This window comes from Chaetura pelagica, unplaced genomic scaffold (assembly GCF_000747805.2).
Source record: "Chaetura pelagica isolate M959 unplaced genomic scaffold, ChaPel_1.0 scaffold55, whole genome shotgun sequence".
Classification (NCBI taxonomy): Eukaryota; Metazoa; Chordata; class Aves; order Apodiformes; family Apodidae; genus Chaetura; species Chaetura pelagica.
This window is the reverse complement of record NW_009953571.1, coordinates 3668045-3681837: the sequence shown is the minus strand read 5'-3', so window position 1 is coordinate 3681837 and position 13793 is coordinate 3668045. Positions and strand designations below refer to the sequence as shown.

At 56.4% G+C, this 13793-nt stretch overlaps 1 protein-coding gene across 1 annotated transcript in view; it reads left to right on the top strand.

Moving 5' to 3' along the window:
• The window catches only part of DGKZ (diacylglycerol kinase, zeta), a 48515-nt gene extending 35963 nt beyond the window's left edge, over positions 1 to 12552 (top strand). The window contains exons 15-31 of the mRNA XM_009999595.1: positions 462 to 540; positions 849 to 904; positions 1888 to 1950; positions 2192 to 2265; positions 2374 to 2485; positions 2760 to 2959; positions 3245 to 3345; positions 3460 to 3539; positions 4851 to 4920; positions 6029 to 6069; positions 6635 to 6825; positions 7396 to 7427; positions 8167 to 8210; positions 8552 to 8672; positions 9192 to 9228; positions 9676 to 9775; positions 12185 to 12552. Of these exons, the coding sequence (XP_009997897.1) occupies positions 462 to 540; positions 849 to 904; positions 1888 to 1950; positions 2192 to 2265; positions 2374 to 2485; positions 2760 to 2959; positions 3245 to 3345; positions 3460 to 3539; positions 4851 to 4920; positions 6029 to 6069; positions 6635 to 6825; positions 7396 to 7427; positions 8167 to 8210; positions 8552 to 8672; positions 9192 to 9228; positions 9676 to 9775; positions 12185 to 12301 (1518 nt within the window). The 3' untranslated portion in view covers positions 12302 to 12552. The remainder of the gene's footprint in view (positions 1 to 461; positions 541 to 848; positions 905 to 1887; positions 1951 to 2191; positions 2266 to 2373; positions 2486 to 2759; positions 2960 to 3244; positions 3346 to 3459; positions 3540 to 4850; positions 4921 to 6028; positions 6070 to 6634; positions 6826 to 7395; positions 7428 to 8166; positions 8211 to 8551; positions 8673 to 9191; positions 9229 to 9675; positions 9776 to 12184) is intronic.
• Positions 12553 to 13793: the final 1241 nt, after the last annotated feature.

Sequence of the window (13793 nt, the reverse complement as noted above, 5' to 3'; positions counted from 1 at the left end):
AGGGGTCTGTGTCCTCATTCTCCCACTTGCTCAGACAGCCCCAGCACCTGGGGCTACAGTGTTGGGCTGGCATTTCCCTTCTCCAGTGCTGCTCTTGTCCTCATGATTCTCACCTGTGGCATTCATGGCAAGGCATGTAGAGAATTAAATGTCCACCAGAGGTTTTCAACCACAGCTTGCAGTAGGTGTAAGCCCAGTCTGAGACTGTTTCTTTAGGTGAAACGTGGGTGATTGCAGGTAGCTGGGAGAGCAGTGTGTGTCCCTTTGGGCCATGTCCCTTACCCCTAGGAGGTGGGATCCATCATCTCAGGCTGGAGATCTCTGTATTTTCCTGAGGGGGAAGGCAAGCCTCTGCTCCCTTAGCCTCATGAGCATGGTGCATGGCTCTGCTATAGTTTGACCTCATCTTTACCATGGCCACATGCTGGCAGCCTCACCTTTGTTCCTCCTTTCCATTTCAGCTCCCCTTGGACGTCTTTAATAACTATTTCAGCCTTGGCTTTGATGCACGGGTGACACTGGAGTTCCACGAATCCCGAGGTACGGGGGGATTGGCAGGGCTGGGGCAGGGTCTGTGGTGAGAGCACGTGCCAGAGGTGGGCCCACAAAATGCTCCTTCAGAAAATGAACAAGATAATTGCCCCAGGGACAGGGCTGGAGGTGAAACTTGAGGAGCAGGTGGAGGCTGCAGAGTAGGAAGAGAGGTGCCTGCATGAGAAGAGAGCTGCCCTGCATGGGGGCTGCTTCTGAGCCGAGGCTTGCTGGAGAGCTGCGTCTGGGGAGAGCTGACAAGTGAAGTATTTCCATGTGCAGGCCAATGACCTGAACTGTTTTTCTCCTTTCCCTAGAGGCCAACCCAGAGAAGTTCAACAGCCGGTTTCGGAATAAAATGTTCTATGCTGGGGTGAGTGTGTGGAGTATATCTGGGCGTGCCTTCATAGCAGGCTTAGCATCAGCTGGAGCACAGGCACGGCCCTGGCTCCTGTCCACACCCTCAACTCCCTCATCTGAGTTACACTGGCCTTCACATGCACCCAAGCTGAGCCGCCCTGGAAACTGGAGAGGTGCTGGAGAAAGGCTGCAGCCCTGGGAGTCGCAGCTCCTCTTAGGCTGAGAGTGCTGCTGGTGGTACAGCTTGCTCTTGGGCCTGCGGTACAGTTGCTGTCTTGATCTCCTGCCACTATTGTTCTTCGGCTCCCAGACGGTCACCCAGGCAGGACCTCCCTGGAGCTTTGGGGAGGCAAGGCTGTCCCCCCTGCAGAGGAACAAGAAGCCTTTCCATAGAGTCCCCACACGACTTTGGTCTTTTATACATTGGGCCAGTTACAGCTGCAGGGCTAGTTATGCCACCTTCCTGTATCTCACCTCTAGAGCTTTTTGTCTCAGTGTTGTCTTTGTCCATCCTCAATATAGCTCCCTACCCATGTGGCTGGATGACCATTATCTGAGCATTACTAAAGGCCAAGCGCTCCTCTGTACCATCTCACACCCCTCCTGTTTGTGTCTCCCCTCCTCTCTGTACACTTAAACCCAAAGGGGACCTTAGGATCTGTGTAATAGAGACCATAATGTCTCCTGGTGGTGTCACATCAGGTCTGTTTTGTGGCACTCTCATTGCAGTTTGAGGCTCTCAAAAGAAGAGCTCCAACTTTCTGGAACTGGGCTGCAAGGGAATAGTGAGGCATATTACTGAAGATGCCCTGAGGTTTTTGGTCAGAAGAATGGTTCAGGTTGTTTTGGGAGGGGGAAAGGAGAGGGGAATTCCACCAATGGACAAGGAAGGGGTTTGCTGCTTCCAGCAGCTGAGGTCTGAAGGTCAGTGGCAGGGTTCCTGGCTGCCTGTATCCGTGAACGTGTGGGTGCTAATGCTGTCTCTTGCCTTGGCAGACTGCTTTCTCTGACTTCCTGACAGGGAGCTCCAAAGACCTTGCGAAGCACGTCAAGTTGGTTGTGAGTGTGCAGGGATGCTCTGGGCCAGGGAGGGGGTTGAGCTGCTTGAGGGATGAGGAGCAGTGCCTTGGTGCACTGGATGCCTTGGGATTGGTGAGAGGATGTGTTCTTGGGACTTTGGCTTGCCCAGCTTGGAGGACAGTTGCTGTGGGGAAAAGAGAGGAAGGTCATTTCCTCCTGGGTGAATAGGGTGGGCCAAGCCCCCCTTACAGCAGTCTGAGTGCCCCTGTATCATCTCTAGTGTGATGGGACAGACCTGACCTCCAAGATTCAGGACCTGAAGCCCCAGTGCCTGGTCTTTCTGAATATCCCCAGGTGAGCAGCTCTGGGACCTCATGAGCTTGGCTCCCCATCCCCATGCCACAGATCACTGGCCCACGTTTGGGGTGGCCTTTACATGCATCACTTGCCATCCCTTCACAGGTACTGTGCAGGCACCATGCCCTGGGGCAACCCTGGGGAGCACCACGACTTTGAGCCGCAGCGCCACGATGACGGCTGCATTGAAGTTATTGGCTTCACCATGACATCCCTGGTGAGTTGGTGCTGTTGCCAGTTGTAGCTACCAGTGAGGGGAGTGACTGGTCCCATTGACCAGGCATCAGCCAGTCTCACAGCTTCCCACCTGAGGAGCTGAACTGCTGTCCTGTGTCTGCAATCTGAAATTCAGGTGAGGTGCTGTCATGCTCTCATCTCCGTGGATCCCTTCCAGAACTTGGTTCACTTGCAGCATCTGGCTGACAACGGGTGCTCCCCCCCGCATCCACGCCTCAGTCCATGCTCTGCTCTCACTCTGGACCCTTTCACAGGCTGCCTTGCAGGTTGGTGGCCATGGGGAGCGGCTGTGCCAGTGCCGACAGGTGGTTCTCACTACGTCCAAGGCCATCCCCATGCAGGTAGATGGAGAGCCCTGCAAGCTGGCAGCTTCCTGCATCCACATCTCCCTGCGCAACCAAGCCAACATGGTGCAGAAGACCAAGCGGCGCAACTCCATGCCTCTGTTCAATGAGTAAGTTCCTCAGATCAATCTGCCACCTGCTTTCCAGAGCAGAAGGGGTGGAGAGGGGAAGGGATGGGACTGATCCATCACTCCCAGGGGCGTTTCAGTCAACTCTCAAGAATAGCCTGGGAAGGGATCAGGTCACAGAATATGGCCAGACCCTGATGCTGGGAAAAATGCCAAGCTCTCCATCCCAGGCTGTGCTTTTGCCTGTTTTGAAGGAGTGAGTGGGATAAGAAGGAGTTGGACTGTCACTTTCTAATCCCTTCCCTTTTTCTTCCCCCCTGCACGCAGCCAACAGCCAGTGCCCGAGCGGCTGCGGATCCGTGTGAGCCGAATCAGCATGCGTGACTACGAGGCACTGCACTATGACAAGGAAAAGCTCAAGGAAGCCTGTGAGTGACCAAGGGGTGGGAGTCACAGTCTGGCCATGCCTGCTGCTTGGCTGTGTGAGGTGTTGGGGATGGGGTGTGAGCTGCTACCTTAGTTGTCTGTGCCCTGTCACACAGCTGTGCCGCTGGGGATCATCGTGGTTCCAGGAGACAGTGATTTGGAGTTGTGCCGGACCCAGATTGAGAGGCTGCAGGAGGTGAGGATTTGTGTGGGAAGTGGTCGTGGCCGGATGCTGAGGATGGCGGGGCTTGGGGAAGTGATTTCTAAGCTTCTTTGACCTGCACGCACCAACACCCATGCTCCTGCTCCTGGTAGCAGGTCATAGTTTGCCTTCACCCCATGGTGGAAGCAGAATCCTAAGTTGTATGGCTTGTTGCTCCCTGCTCTGTCAGGTTCTCTAACCTTGCTCTCCAGACTAAGAGTGTTGATGGCCTAGAAAAATTACAGAGCAGTGGAAAAAGCCAGCATACATCATATGGGGGTCTATCATCCCCTGGGTGTTTAGGGAGGCCTTTAATCTGTCCTTTTGTTTTCTGTGCTATGTTCCTTCAGCCCTCTACGGGCTCTGTGTTTCCTGGTGCAGTTCTGCCCCTCCAAGGGTGCCTTGATTAGGGTTACTCCCCCCCTCCAACTTATTTGCAAGTATTAACTTGTGCTTCTGCCAATATCCTAGTGTGTGTCCACGACCCAGACATGGGCTGTGTAACCCCTGCTCCTGGTGAGCAATGTCTTGTGAATACACAGCATGCCCTGCAGGGCTGAGTTGCAGAGCTGCTTGCCTGGGCTGGCATGCTGGCATCTACTCCTTGCGCTGCCTGTTCTGCACACCTGTCCCCTGCCCGCTCCATGCCCAGGCACTGGTGAGGATGTGCAGACAGGTGCATGGCATGGCTAGCAACTCTCTGGCTCAGAGAGCAGTGCTTTCCTGTGGCGTCAGCCTGGTAGACTGATGCCTCTGCAACCTTCTGTACCTGTAAAGCTGTGCATTGAGGCTGGTGACCCTTGGTTTCCCCGTGGTTTACATCATCTCTCTCCTTGGGCAACCACTGTGCTCTGACCTCAAAGCTGGGCAGTCACCAAGGACCTTGGCCGGGCAGTGTGTAAAGCCAGATATGGCAGCCCATTATGCCACACCAATAGGAGAAGAGGGGGGACTGGGGGACTGCCCAGACAAAGGCTGTAATATCACACCTTGCCTTTCTGCAGGATTTTCTTCCACAGCCCTCTGCTTTAGAGAGCCTGCTCTTTCAGGTGTGTATGGCCTCGCTCCATTGCCTGGGCCCATCTGTCATGTGCACCATGCTGGTCTTGTGGACTTGTCTTGTGGCTGCTTTCTCTCCAGTGAGCTGGTGCTTGTTGGCTCCAGTCTGTCCCATGCTGCTCCCGGTTGCTGTGTGATCTGCCTGCGTTCAAGTTCTTCCCATCCGAGCACCTGTGGGTCCTCTGTGTCTGCAGGGACCTTGGGGAGGCTAAGAGACATTACTTTGTCCTCTCTTTTTTTATGCAGGAGGGAGATGGAGCCAAACCAAAGACACTGTCATCCCAGAAGCTGTCACCCAAGTGGTGCTTCCTGGACTGTGAGTATCATCTTACCCCAGGCACGCTGACTGTGTCTGAATTTGGGGAGTGAGGAGACAAACCCTTAGTGACAAGTCACTGAGGGCCACGTGGCACTTGCGCCTTATGCATGTTGGGGGTCTTTGCAGCTTTGCCCCAGGCTGTGTCTCTGGCTGCTGATCTCCCAGAGCTGAAGGCAGCTTCACAATGTGTGTGTCCTGTCACTGCAGGGCTGCTGGGGTTGCTGTCCTGTGTGGTGCAGGCAGGGGGCCCCCCTGCTCCAGCATAGCGGAGCATCCCGGTGCTAAGGGAGCAGGATCTCCGCTGGGCTCCAGCTGCTTCTTCACTCCCCTGGAGGCTAGTTGAGTCTGGCTCCAGCACAGCTACTTGCTCCGTTGGTGTTGAAGGAGCTCCCCTCCTGCTGTGAGCATGAGCAGGGGGTTGCACTTGGACAGGCTGCTGCCAGCAACATGCTGGGAGCTGGTTTGAAGCTGTCCTGCTGTCCCAGGAGGCAGGGGCTTGGATCTACAACTGGTGGTGGTGTTCTCCTGTGTATCAGGTAGTCACAACCTTAGACATGGCTTGTGGTGCTCTGTGAAACATTACTCAGTCAAGTCAGTGGGAGGCTAAGCTTCCCTCTTCTTCCAGCCCTGCTTAGTGCCCCCATTTTCAAGTGCTCTGTGATGAGGTGCATCATGGTGAATCCAAGCAGTTCCTTACTTGGTGCAAGCGAATGCTGAGATGTGCATTGCACAGCCCTGAGCTGCATCTACTCGGGCTAAAGCAGCTGCAAGGCTGGAGCACTCAAAAGGCCACAGTATCAGCTAGGCTTGTTCTTGACTTCCCTGTGGCTCCCTGACAGGAGTCATTGAGGAGAAGATAAGAAGCAAAGGCACGTTGCACTAGAGCATGTTTTTTTGCAGGCCCAAGTGGGTGTCTCTAGGGTAAAAAGAACAGCAGGGTCCCAAAGGGAAGGGGGCTGCTTCTTGTCAGGGGGTGCATTAATGTGCTCTCCATGCAAGCCATGAGGTGGCTGGGTAAGTTCACTGTCACTCAGGGGTAGAAAGTGGCCATCTTCCTCATCCCATGCCTAGAATCACCCTGTCTTGCTGTGTTCCTGTCTTACAGCAACCACAGCTGATCGCTTCTACAGGATAGACCGTGCACAGGTGAGTACAGACTTGTCTTCCACTGTTGTCCCCCTCAGCATCTGCTGGGAAGGTGCTTGGATGTCCTCTGTTCATGTGAACTGGCAGGCAGGCTTAGCCTTGGGGATGTGCAGATCTCACACCATTGCCCTGCTCTGTGGCATCCCCTGAGGGGTGGTGTGACAGGCCTGGCCCAGGACCAGCACCAGAACCTCCAGATTCCTGCAGAAAGGGAGGAAACATGGGTGGGTGTCCAGAGACTTGGGTTGGAAGATGCCTGCAGGACCCTTCAGCAGAGGGGTAAGGAATAGCAACTTAGCAAGTTGCCAGGCACCCAATGACTGGGGCCCTCTTAACAAGGGGGATGTGGAGATGAGATGTGTGGGTCATCTGCTAAGTTAGCAGAAGATAGGAAGCCTGAAAAAGACAAGGAGGTGCAGAGGCTTCCCAGGCACAGGTCTTGGGACTCTTCAAGCCACCATCACTCTGCTGAGCAAGTGAGTGGGCTACAAAGTATGGTATGTGAGGGGATGGAGCTATACAGAAGTAGGTCTTGCTTCTGAGTAGGCTAGCTTGTGTCTTTCAGGAGCACCTCAACTATGTGACAGAGATCTCTCAGGATGAGCTCTATGTGCTGGACCCAGAGCTGGTGATCACCCAGACTGTGGGCACCTCTCCTGCCATGCCTGACCTCGTCGACTCATCTGCCACACCCAATGAGCACCGTTTTGCATTCCCCTCCTCTTCCGCCTCTCCATCCTCCTCTCCTGCCCCCAGGTGAATCTGGAATGGGGATGTTGGACCTCAGGAAGGATGGGCAGTGATGGGAGAGCCAGGCTTCACAGTATTGATCACTGGGCCAGATTACAGGAGGGCTCCCTGGAAACGAGCAGGAATTCAGTGCTGAGTTAGACCAAGGGGTGAGATGCCATCCTGTCTTCACTCTCCTCCTCTGCCAGTGCTGCTGGAAGCAGTGAGGCATCACCAGTTGGTTCATCCATATGGTCAAGCTCAAGCACTTGGCCCATGGGGCAAAGGGCATGGGTGTCTTTTGGTCCAACTGAGGCCAGTCATGGGGCTGGGTGGGCAATGGAGCTGGGAGCAGCAGCAGAAATGGGAGTAGGGGAAGATGGGGAAGAACCAAGATTGGGGAAGAACCAGTATGAGGGAAGAAGCAGATGGCATGGCCAAAGAGCAGCAAAGTCCCTTGGCCTACTTCTGCTCCTGCCTGTTGGAAGAGTGCCACAGGCATGCTTCTCTGCAGCCCTCCCCCTACCCACAGTGTGGCCTTTTGGGTGATCTGCTGCCAGGACTGACATAGTTACATCTTTTCTGCTTTCCTTCCAGTGCTGAGCCTGAGCGCTGCCTCCTGCACAAAGGTGAGTCCTGTCACACCCCCTTGCAGTTCATGCTGGTTTGAATTCACACCATAGGTTTTTCTGTCCTGTTTTTTTCTGGACATGCAAGCAGGAACCCTGCTATCTGTGTCCTAGGTGGGAGGCCCTTGGGCAGGTGACCTCAGAGCTGGGCAGGAGAGACCAGAGTGATTTGTGGAACAAACCGGCCAGGGACCTTCTTGACTCTGGTGTGCGGGAAATGGCATGGTGGAGGGGTTAATCCACCACCTGTGGAGCTGAGAGCTGTAGGCTGAGTTGGGGGGCAGGGTAGCGCAGGAGGTGGGAGCACAAGGTCAGGGGCCTCACCAAGCTGAGTAAATGGAAAGAGTTTCCTGGAGCTTAAGCGGAGCCCAATGTCTGGAAGTGTGAGTGAGTCAAGGGTGAGAGGTGTCTTGGCCGCTGGCTGACGCCCAGGAGATATGCTTCCCAGTCCCTCACAGGTCATCCTGCCCATGGGCAGAGACTGCTCCCCTGCATGCATGTCTCCCTGGGGCTGAGGTCTGGCTGCACCACCAGCTATGTGCTGTCTCCCTCCCTGGCTCATCCCCTGTATGCCTGAAAGTGGAGGAGCCATGTGAAACCAGTCTCACCAAGTGGTTAGCACCTAGAGGAGCTCCAGCTGCCTGCTCTGAGCCTCTGATGTCCAATCCTTGGCTCCAGGGTTAGATAAATGGCATTATAGCTTGGCTTTTTTGACCCTGACCGTTTCCCTTATTTGCAGATGACCTTCTGATAGAAGCTGCCAAGAGTGGCAACTTCAGCAAGGTAGGTGCTCCTGCTGCCTGCTGTGATTATCAGACAGAGCTGGCTCTGGGCAGTCTCCCCACAGCCTGCTTGGCTGGTGTGCCCCTTGGGTTGTGACAAGCCCTGCCAGCTGTTATCCATTATTGCCCTGGAGCAGTTCCTGTTGAGGACTTTCCTCCAAGAGGGGTGGCTGGAGACCAGGCAGGCTTCTAGCCAGAAGGGAAGGGACTTGGCAGCATGGCTGAGCTGCACAAAGCTCCCTGCCAGGCTCCAAATATCCACACAACCTGCTGGGTACCCTGAGGAGCATCACTTGGAGCTAGGAAAGGCACCTCATCCAGAGCAATCTGGCAATTCTGTAGTTCCAAGAGCTGCACCGGGCTGGAAGAGACCTGATGGTGCGCGACTCCTCAGGGCAGACCGTCCTGCACCACGCCGTGAAGTCGGGGAGCAAGGACATCGTCAAGTACATCATCGAGAACGGTGAGCTGGGGCCAGAGGGCCAGGCTTAGTAGCCAGGGAGCCTGGCAGCTGAAAGAGCCCAACCCTCTGCTTGAAGGAGGTGCTTCTGAGCTTAGATCCCTTCTCTCCGCATTTGCTGCATCTTCCTTCTGGCTTGTAGGCTTTCCCTGGCATCTGTCTGCCAGTACTGGGGTGCCCCTTTGGCTGTTGCCACAGCCTGGCAGGGACCAGTGTGTTTCTGGGAAACGTTCCTCAGTGTCCTGCTTCTGCCTTCAGGGCAGCTGACCTGTTGTTTTTGGCAGCTCCCACTGAAATAGAGGCTGCTTTATTTTTGTTTAGATATTTCTCTAAGTGCACAACAACTGTTCTCCCTGGGCCCAGATGCCATTGCTGGCCTGAGTGCTTTGGAGCCAGGGCCTTTGCAGACTGTGTGGAAATAGCAGCCCCTGTAGAAAGATGCAGAGTGGAACTGGGGAGTAGGTGGGTCTGTCTGCCCCACAGCCAGGTCTTACTCATCCTGCACTGTCTTTCTCTCCGCAGCCCCTTCAGAAATCCTCGATGCCACAGAGGAGGAGAAGTAAGTTCCTGACTGACTAGTTTTACTTGTTGGCCAGACCCTCTGCAAGGTGACCAGTTACCTGGGCACTTACCAGCTGCCCTCGCTCTAATTACCAGCTGTGGTTCCCAGTCCACCCTGGACTGGCCAACCCCAAGCAGCACCCCATCTCTGCCAGGGCTGCCTGGACAAGCATGCAGCCCACCACGAGCTTCTGCTGCAGCCAAATTGTAGTCCCTTGCTGGCACCCACACATGCTACATTGTCCTCATTCAGGGGGCACATCTCACATCTCCTGCTTTCTCCTCCCCACAAGCAGCACCCCATCTCTGCCAGGGCTGCCTGGACAAGCATGCAGCCCACCACGAGCTTCTGCTGCAGCCAAATTGTAGTCCCTTGCTGGCACCCACACATGCTACATTGTCCTCATTCAGGGGGCACATCTCACATCTGCTTTCTCCTCCCCAGTGGTGAAACCAGCTTGCACCAGGCTGCAGCCTTACGCCAGCGCACTATCTGCCACTACATCGTGGAGGCCGGGGCTTCCCTCATGAAGACGGACATGCAGGTGACAGCAGGAGGGCTGGCAGTGGGGCTTTTGGAGGGGAACCAGGGGGGCTACCAAGATCAGAGCAAGGGTACTTTGGCTGGGGTCTTTGCCAGCCAGAGAGGAGCCAACATGAAACGCCCATTCTTGACCAGCAGAGCCCAGCTGCAGAGGGGTTAAATCCCGCTCCTCCCTGTGCTTCTCTCCCTGTTGTTTTATTAAATTAGAAGTGAGGAGCTGGAATGTCTCATCCCCGACTCCCCCTTCCCACCCTCCGGGGTCAGAGCAAGGACAGTCTCTCTATGAACTCCCTCCCAGCTGCAGGGCTCCTCCCCGCTCACCCCCCTGGTCGGCTGTGATGGGGGAGCTGGGAGCTCCTCTCAGGGGCTGAAGCTGGCCCACAGGGAGTGGGAGCAGGCAATGCCAGCCCTTTTTCTTACAGGCCAAGTTAATTGAGACATGCCTTGGTGCTGGGGATTTGTGCCAGCCCCAGCAGAGGAGCTGCAGGAAGGTGGCATAAGGCCATGTTTTGGTACAGGAGGTTCCAGGGGCTGGAGTGCAGCAGAGAGGATGTAGTTGCATCTGTCTGGCAGTGGCTCATAGTGATTGGCTGTTGCAGGGGAGATGTAAAACAAGCCAAGTAGGTGCAATCTGTCCATCTGGGACACAGGGTAGGAGCTTAGCCAGGGGGTGCACAGTTGCTGGGGCCAGTGGAGCTTGGGGACTGCCTCAGACAATGCGCAGCCCACCTTGCCAGCTGCCAGGGGGATGCTGTAGAGACAATCTCTGGCTCCTCATTGTTCCTCCTTGGTCATGGCCAAGGCGTGGGCCTTGCACAGTGCCCAGAGTAGGGCTAGTGGGGCTGGAGACTCAGCCAGCAGCCATGGGATGAGGTGGTGATGCCCAAGTGAGGGGTTGACTGTGAAGAGGCAGGGGGAGACAGCAGGTCTGGGGGTATGGTCCCTCTCTGCCCCCAGGTCCCTCATCTGCCTGAAGGAGGGGATCAGCCCCCTGACTGCAAGCACAAGGGGGAGCCCTGCTCAGGCATGATGGCTGCCCCAGGGAACGGGGCTTGCACATGCCTATGCAAACGTGTGTTTGGGATTGTAGCTGTCTGGGGACCCCTCTACGCTGCTGCACTGACCTTGCGTGGGCCCTGGGTCACAACCTGCCTGCACAGGCATGAGCCCACCTCATTAGAGACCCCAGCATCACCCTGTAGCACGGGTTGGAGCGGGCTGGTCCTGCAGCCTGCAGCACTGAGCCGTACGGGCTGGCGTGGTGGGGGCCCCGGCAGCTCCGGTTTCAGGCTGTGGGCAGGCAGCCTCGCGGCGGGGCTGCTGCAGGGGGAGGGGGAGGAAACTCAATTCCTCCTCTGCTTTTCCCCAGTTGGTTAAATGAGAGCTTGTAGTCAGGGGCTGCAGGGAGGAAGCCTGCAAGGAGAGCCCGTGCTGAAGCACAGAGCGGTCTCCGTCCCCCTGTATGTGGGACCGTGGGGCATACATACCCAATCTTGGGGTGCACATGTGAAAGAGGGGATTTATTGCTGCATCCAACCTCCCTGCAGCCACGCGTGGCTGGGCTTTTGTCCACAGCTGCATCCAGGCCTGGCAGAGGCTCCGCATGTCTGGCCATTGCTACTGCAGAAATACACAGTGGGTTGCCCTGGAGGCCTTGGCACCCCTCTGCAGCTGCTTGTGCCCTGCTGTGCACCCAGGGACCAGCTGGGCAGGCCAGGTATCCCTTCCTGGGGCTGGATTTCAATGGCCACGGCAGAGTGCCAGGTTTCTGCAGCCTTTCTCTGCGGCGTGGCAGAGCCCAGGCACTTGGTGAGGAGGAGTGAGGAGCAGGGGGAGGAAAGAGGGAGAGGAGATGGAGCTGGGAGCTGTTAACAGATTTGCTTTTTATGGAGTGCGGGAGTTCATTAGTGGACACAGTCCAGATGGCTGCAATAAGCTGGTGAAATGTGATCCTCCTCCAGGAGCAGGAGCGCTAGCCAGGCTGCAAGAGGCAAGGGGGGTTGGTATTCCCGGGCATTCCCCAGACATACCCCTCATTCCTCACCCTCTCCTGCCTGCTTCCCCAGCACTGGGGAAGAGCAGGCAGTGGGGACCAAGCTTTGTCTCCTCTTGGGGGTGCTGGTGATAATCAGGGCAGGTCTCTGTCCTGGCCTGTGTGCAGAGCTGATGGCACTTCAGGGGACAGCTTCCAGCCCTGCAGCAAAGTCAGGCTCCTTGGGAGCAAGCTTTTGCTCCATGGGGAGCACATGGGCATTTGGCTCCCATCTTCCTCGGGGCCCGGCTGCGGGCTCTGCTGGTCCCAGCTGCAGCCACCTCTTTTGGCCAGTGAATAGTGGGGAGCACCTTTGGGTCCTGAGCCAGTGTTTAGGCAGTGCTCAGCACTCTGCCATCTTTTGCCTCCCATATGCAGGGAGACACCCCCAAGCACCGGGCTGAGAAAGCCAATGACCCCGACTTAGCTGCCTACCTCGAGAACCGACAGCACTACCAGATGATCCAGCGGGAGGACCAGGAGACAGCTGTGTAGTGCTGGGCGTGCCTTAGCCCCAGCCAGCTCGGGCAGGACGAGAAGAGGACAGTGGCAACTGGCAGAGCTGTGAGTCTGGCCCAGCCCTCTCTAGGTGTCAACCTGGTCTCTGGAGGAGATGGAGACAGCAGAGCTCTGCCCCAGGCTGGGCTGGGACTCTGTTTATGAGGACAGTGGGTATTTGGGACTTGAAGCCTGGCTCTTTGTGTCTCCCCCTCTTCACCCATTATCCACCATGTTCCCTGCCCTAGGTGGGCTCCATTCCCCAGTCCTGTTGGGGCAGGCCAGGCTGAAGCCCTGGGTCACCCTTATGCATGGGAGTGATGCCAGTGCCCCTTCTGCAGGCTCCTACCTATGATCCTTATGGGATACTTTTGCTTGCCTCATCTCCCTGCCAGCAGTGCCCCTCCTTTAGATGCTTTGCTAGGTTCATGTCCTGTTCCTCCTCTCCTGTCTGGCACAGCTGTGGGAGGCACAGGTTGAATGGGCAGACAGCAGAAGGCATGAGCCTCAGACTTGGTCCCAAGGGAAGCACCATGACTTAATATGCCTGCTTCCTTCTCCTTCCTCTTGGACTGGGGCTGTCTCAGGTCTCCATGTTGCCCTTCCAGGGCCTTCTGCCCTCCTGGTTGCCTTTGGTGCTCAGCCAGTCGGCAGCCTAGCCCAAAGTAGGGATGCCACCATGGAAGGCTACTGAGCCTTCCCACCATCCTTCCCTGCACAGGGCTGGGTGGGAAAGCCTGCATACCCAGGGTCTGCTGGACATCTCTTCATGAGCCTGCTGCAGCATGTAGCTGTGGTGGAGAGCTGTGCTTGGCCTGGGCAGTGGCTGCAGTGGAGCCCATTATATCTCCCAAATGCTGTCTTGGATCCGACTGCCCTCCCTGCTTTGGCTCCCACACCAATGCTGGATGTTGTGCTGGGCTGGAAGGGCAGTGCTGGGGTCAGTGCTGCTCTCAGGGATTCCCCCTGCCCCTCCCCAACCTGTCAACATGCAGCCTCTGAGTCTGACTGCCACCATCCCCCAGACTGGGTGCAGGGGTTTGCAAGGAAAACTTGGGACCTTGCCCAGTCCATGCACAAGCTTCTTGAGCAGGCCACCAGCTTGCCCTCTCCAGTTTTAGCAGAAAGAGGGATTTGGATGCACAGGAAGCATCAGGGCTCCAAGCCCCACACACCTGCAATGGGATGGCATTTCACCTATCACCTGCCATGAGGGATGAGACACCCCAAGCCACCTCCCCTGCGGATGCTGTGGGTGCTGAGCATCTGCAGAGGCATCGAACCAGCCCTTCAGCAAGGCTCTTGCATCACTGACAGTGTCTGGAGACTGGGAGGTGCCAGCAGAGTAGGAGAGCTGATGACTCTGGGCCTTGCAGACCTGCTTGGCACCTTGGGGTGGGCAGCAGTTGCGCAGCTGCTCACAGCTTGGGTCTCAGGAGGAACCTTGCAGGGTCTGTGCGGTCCCACCTGCATGCACACCCAGCTGTGC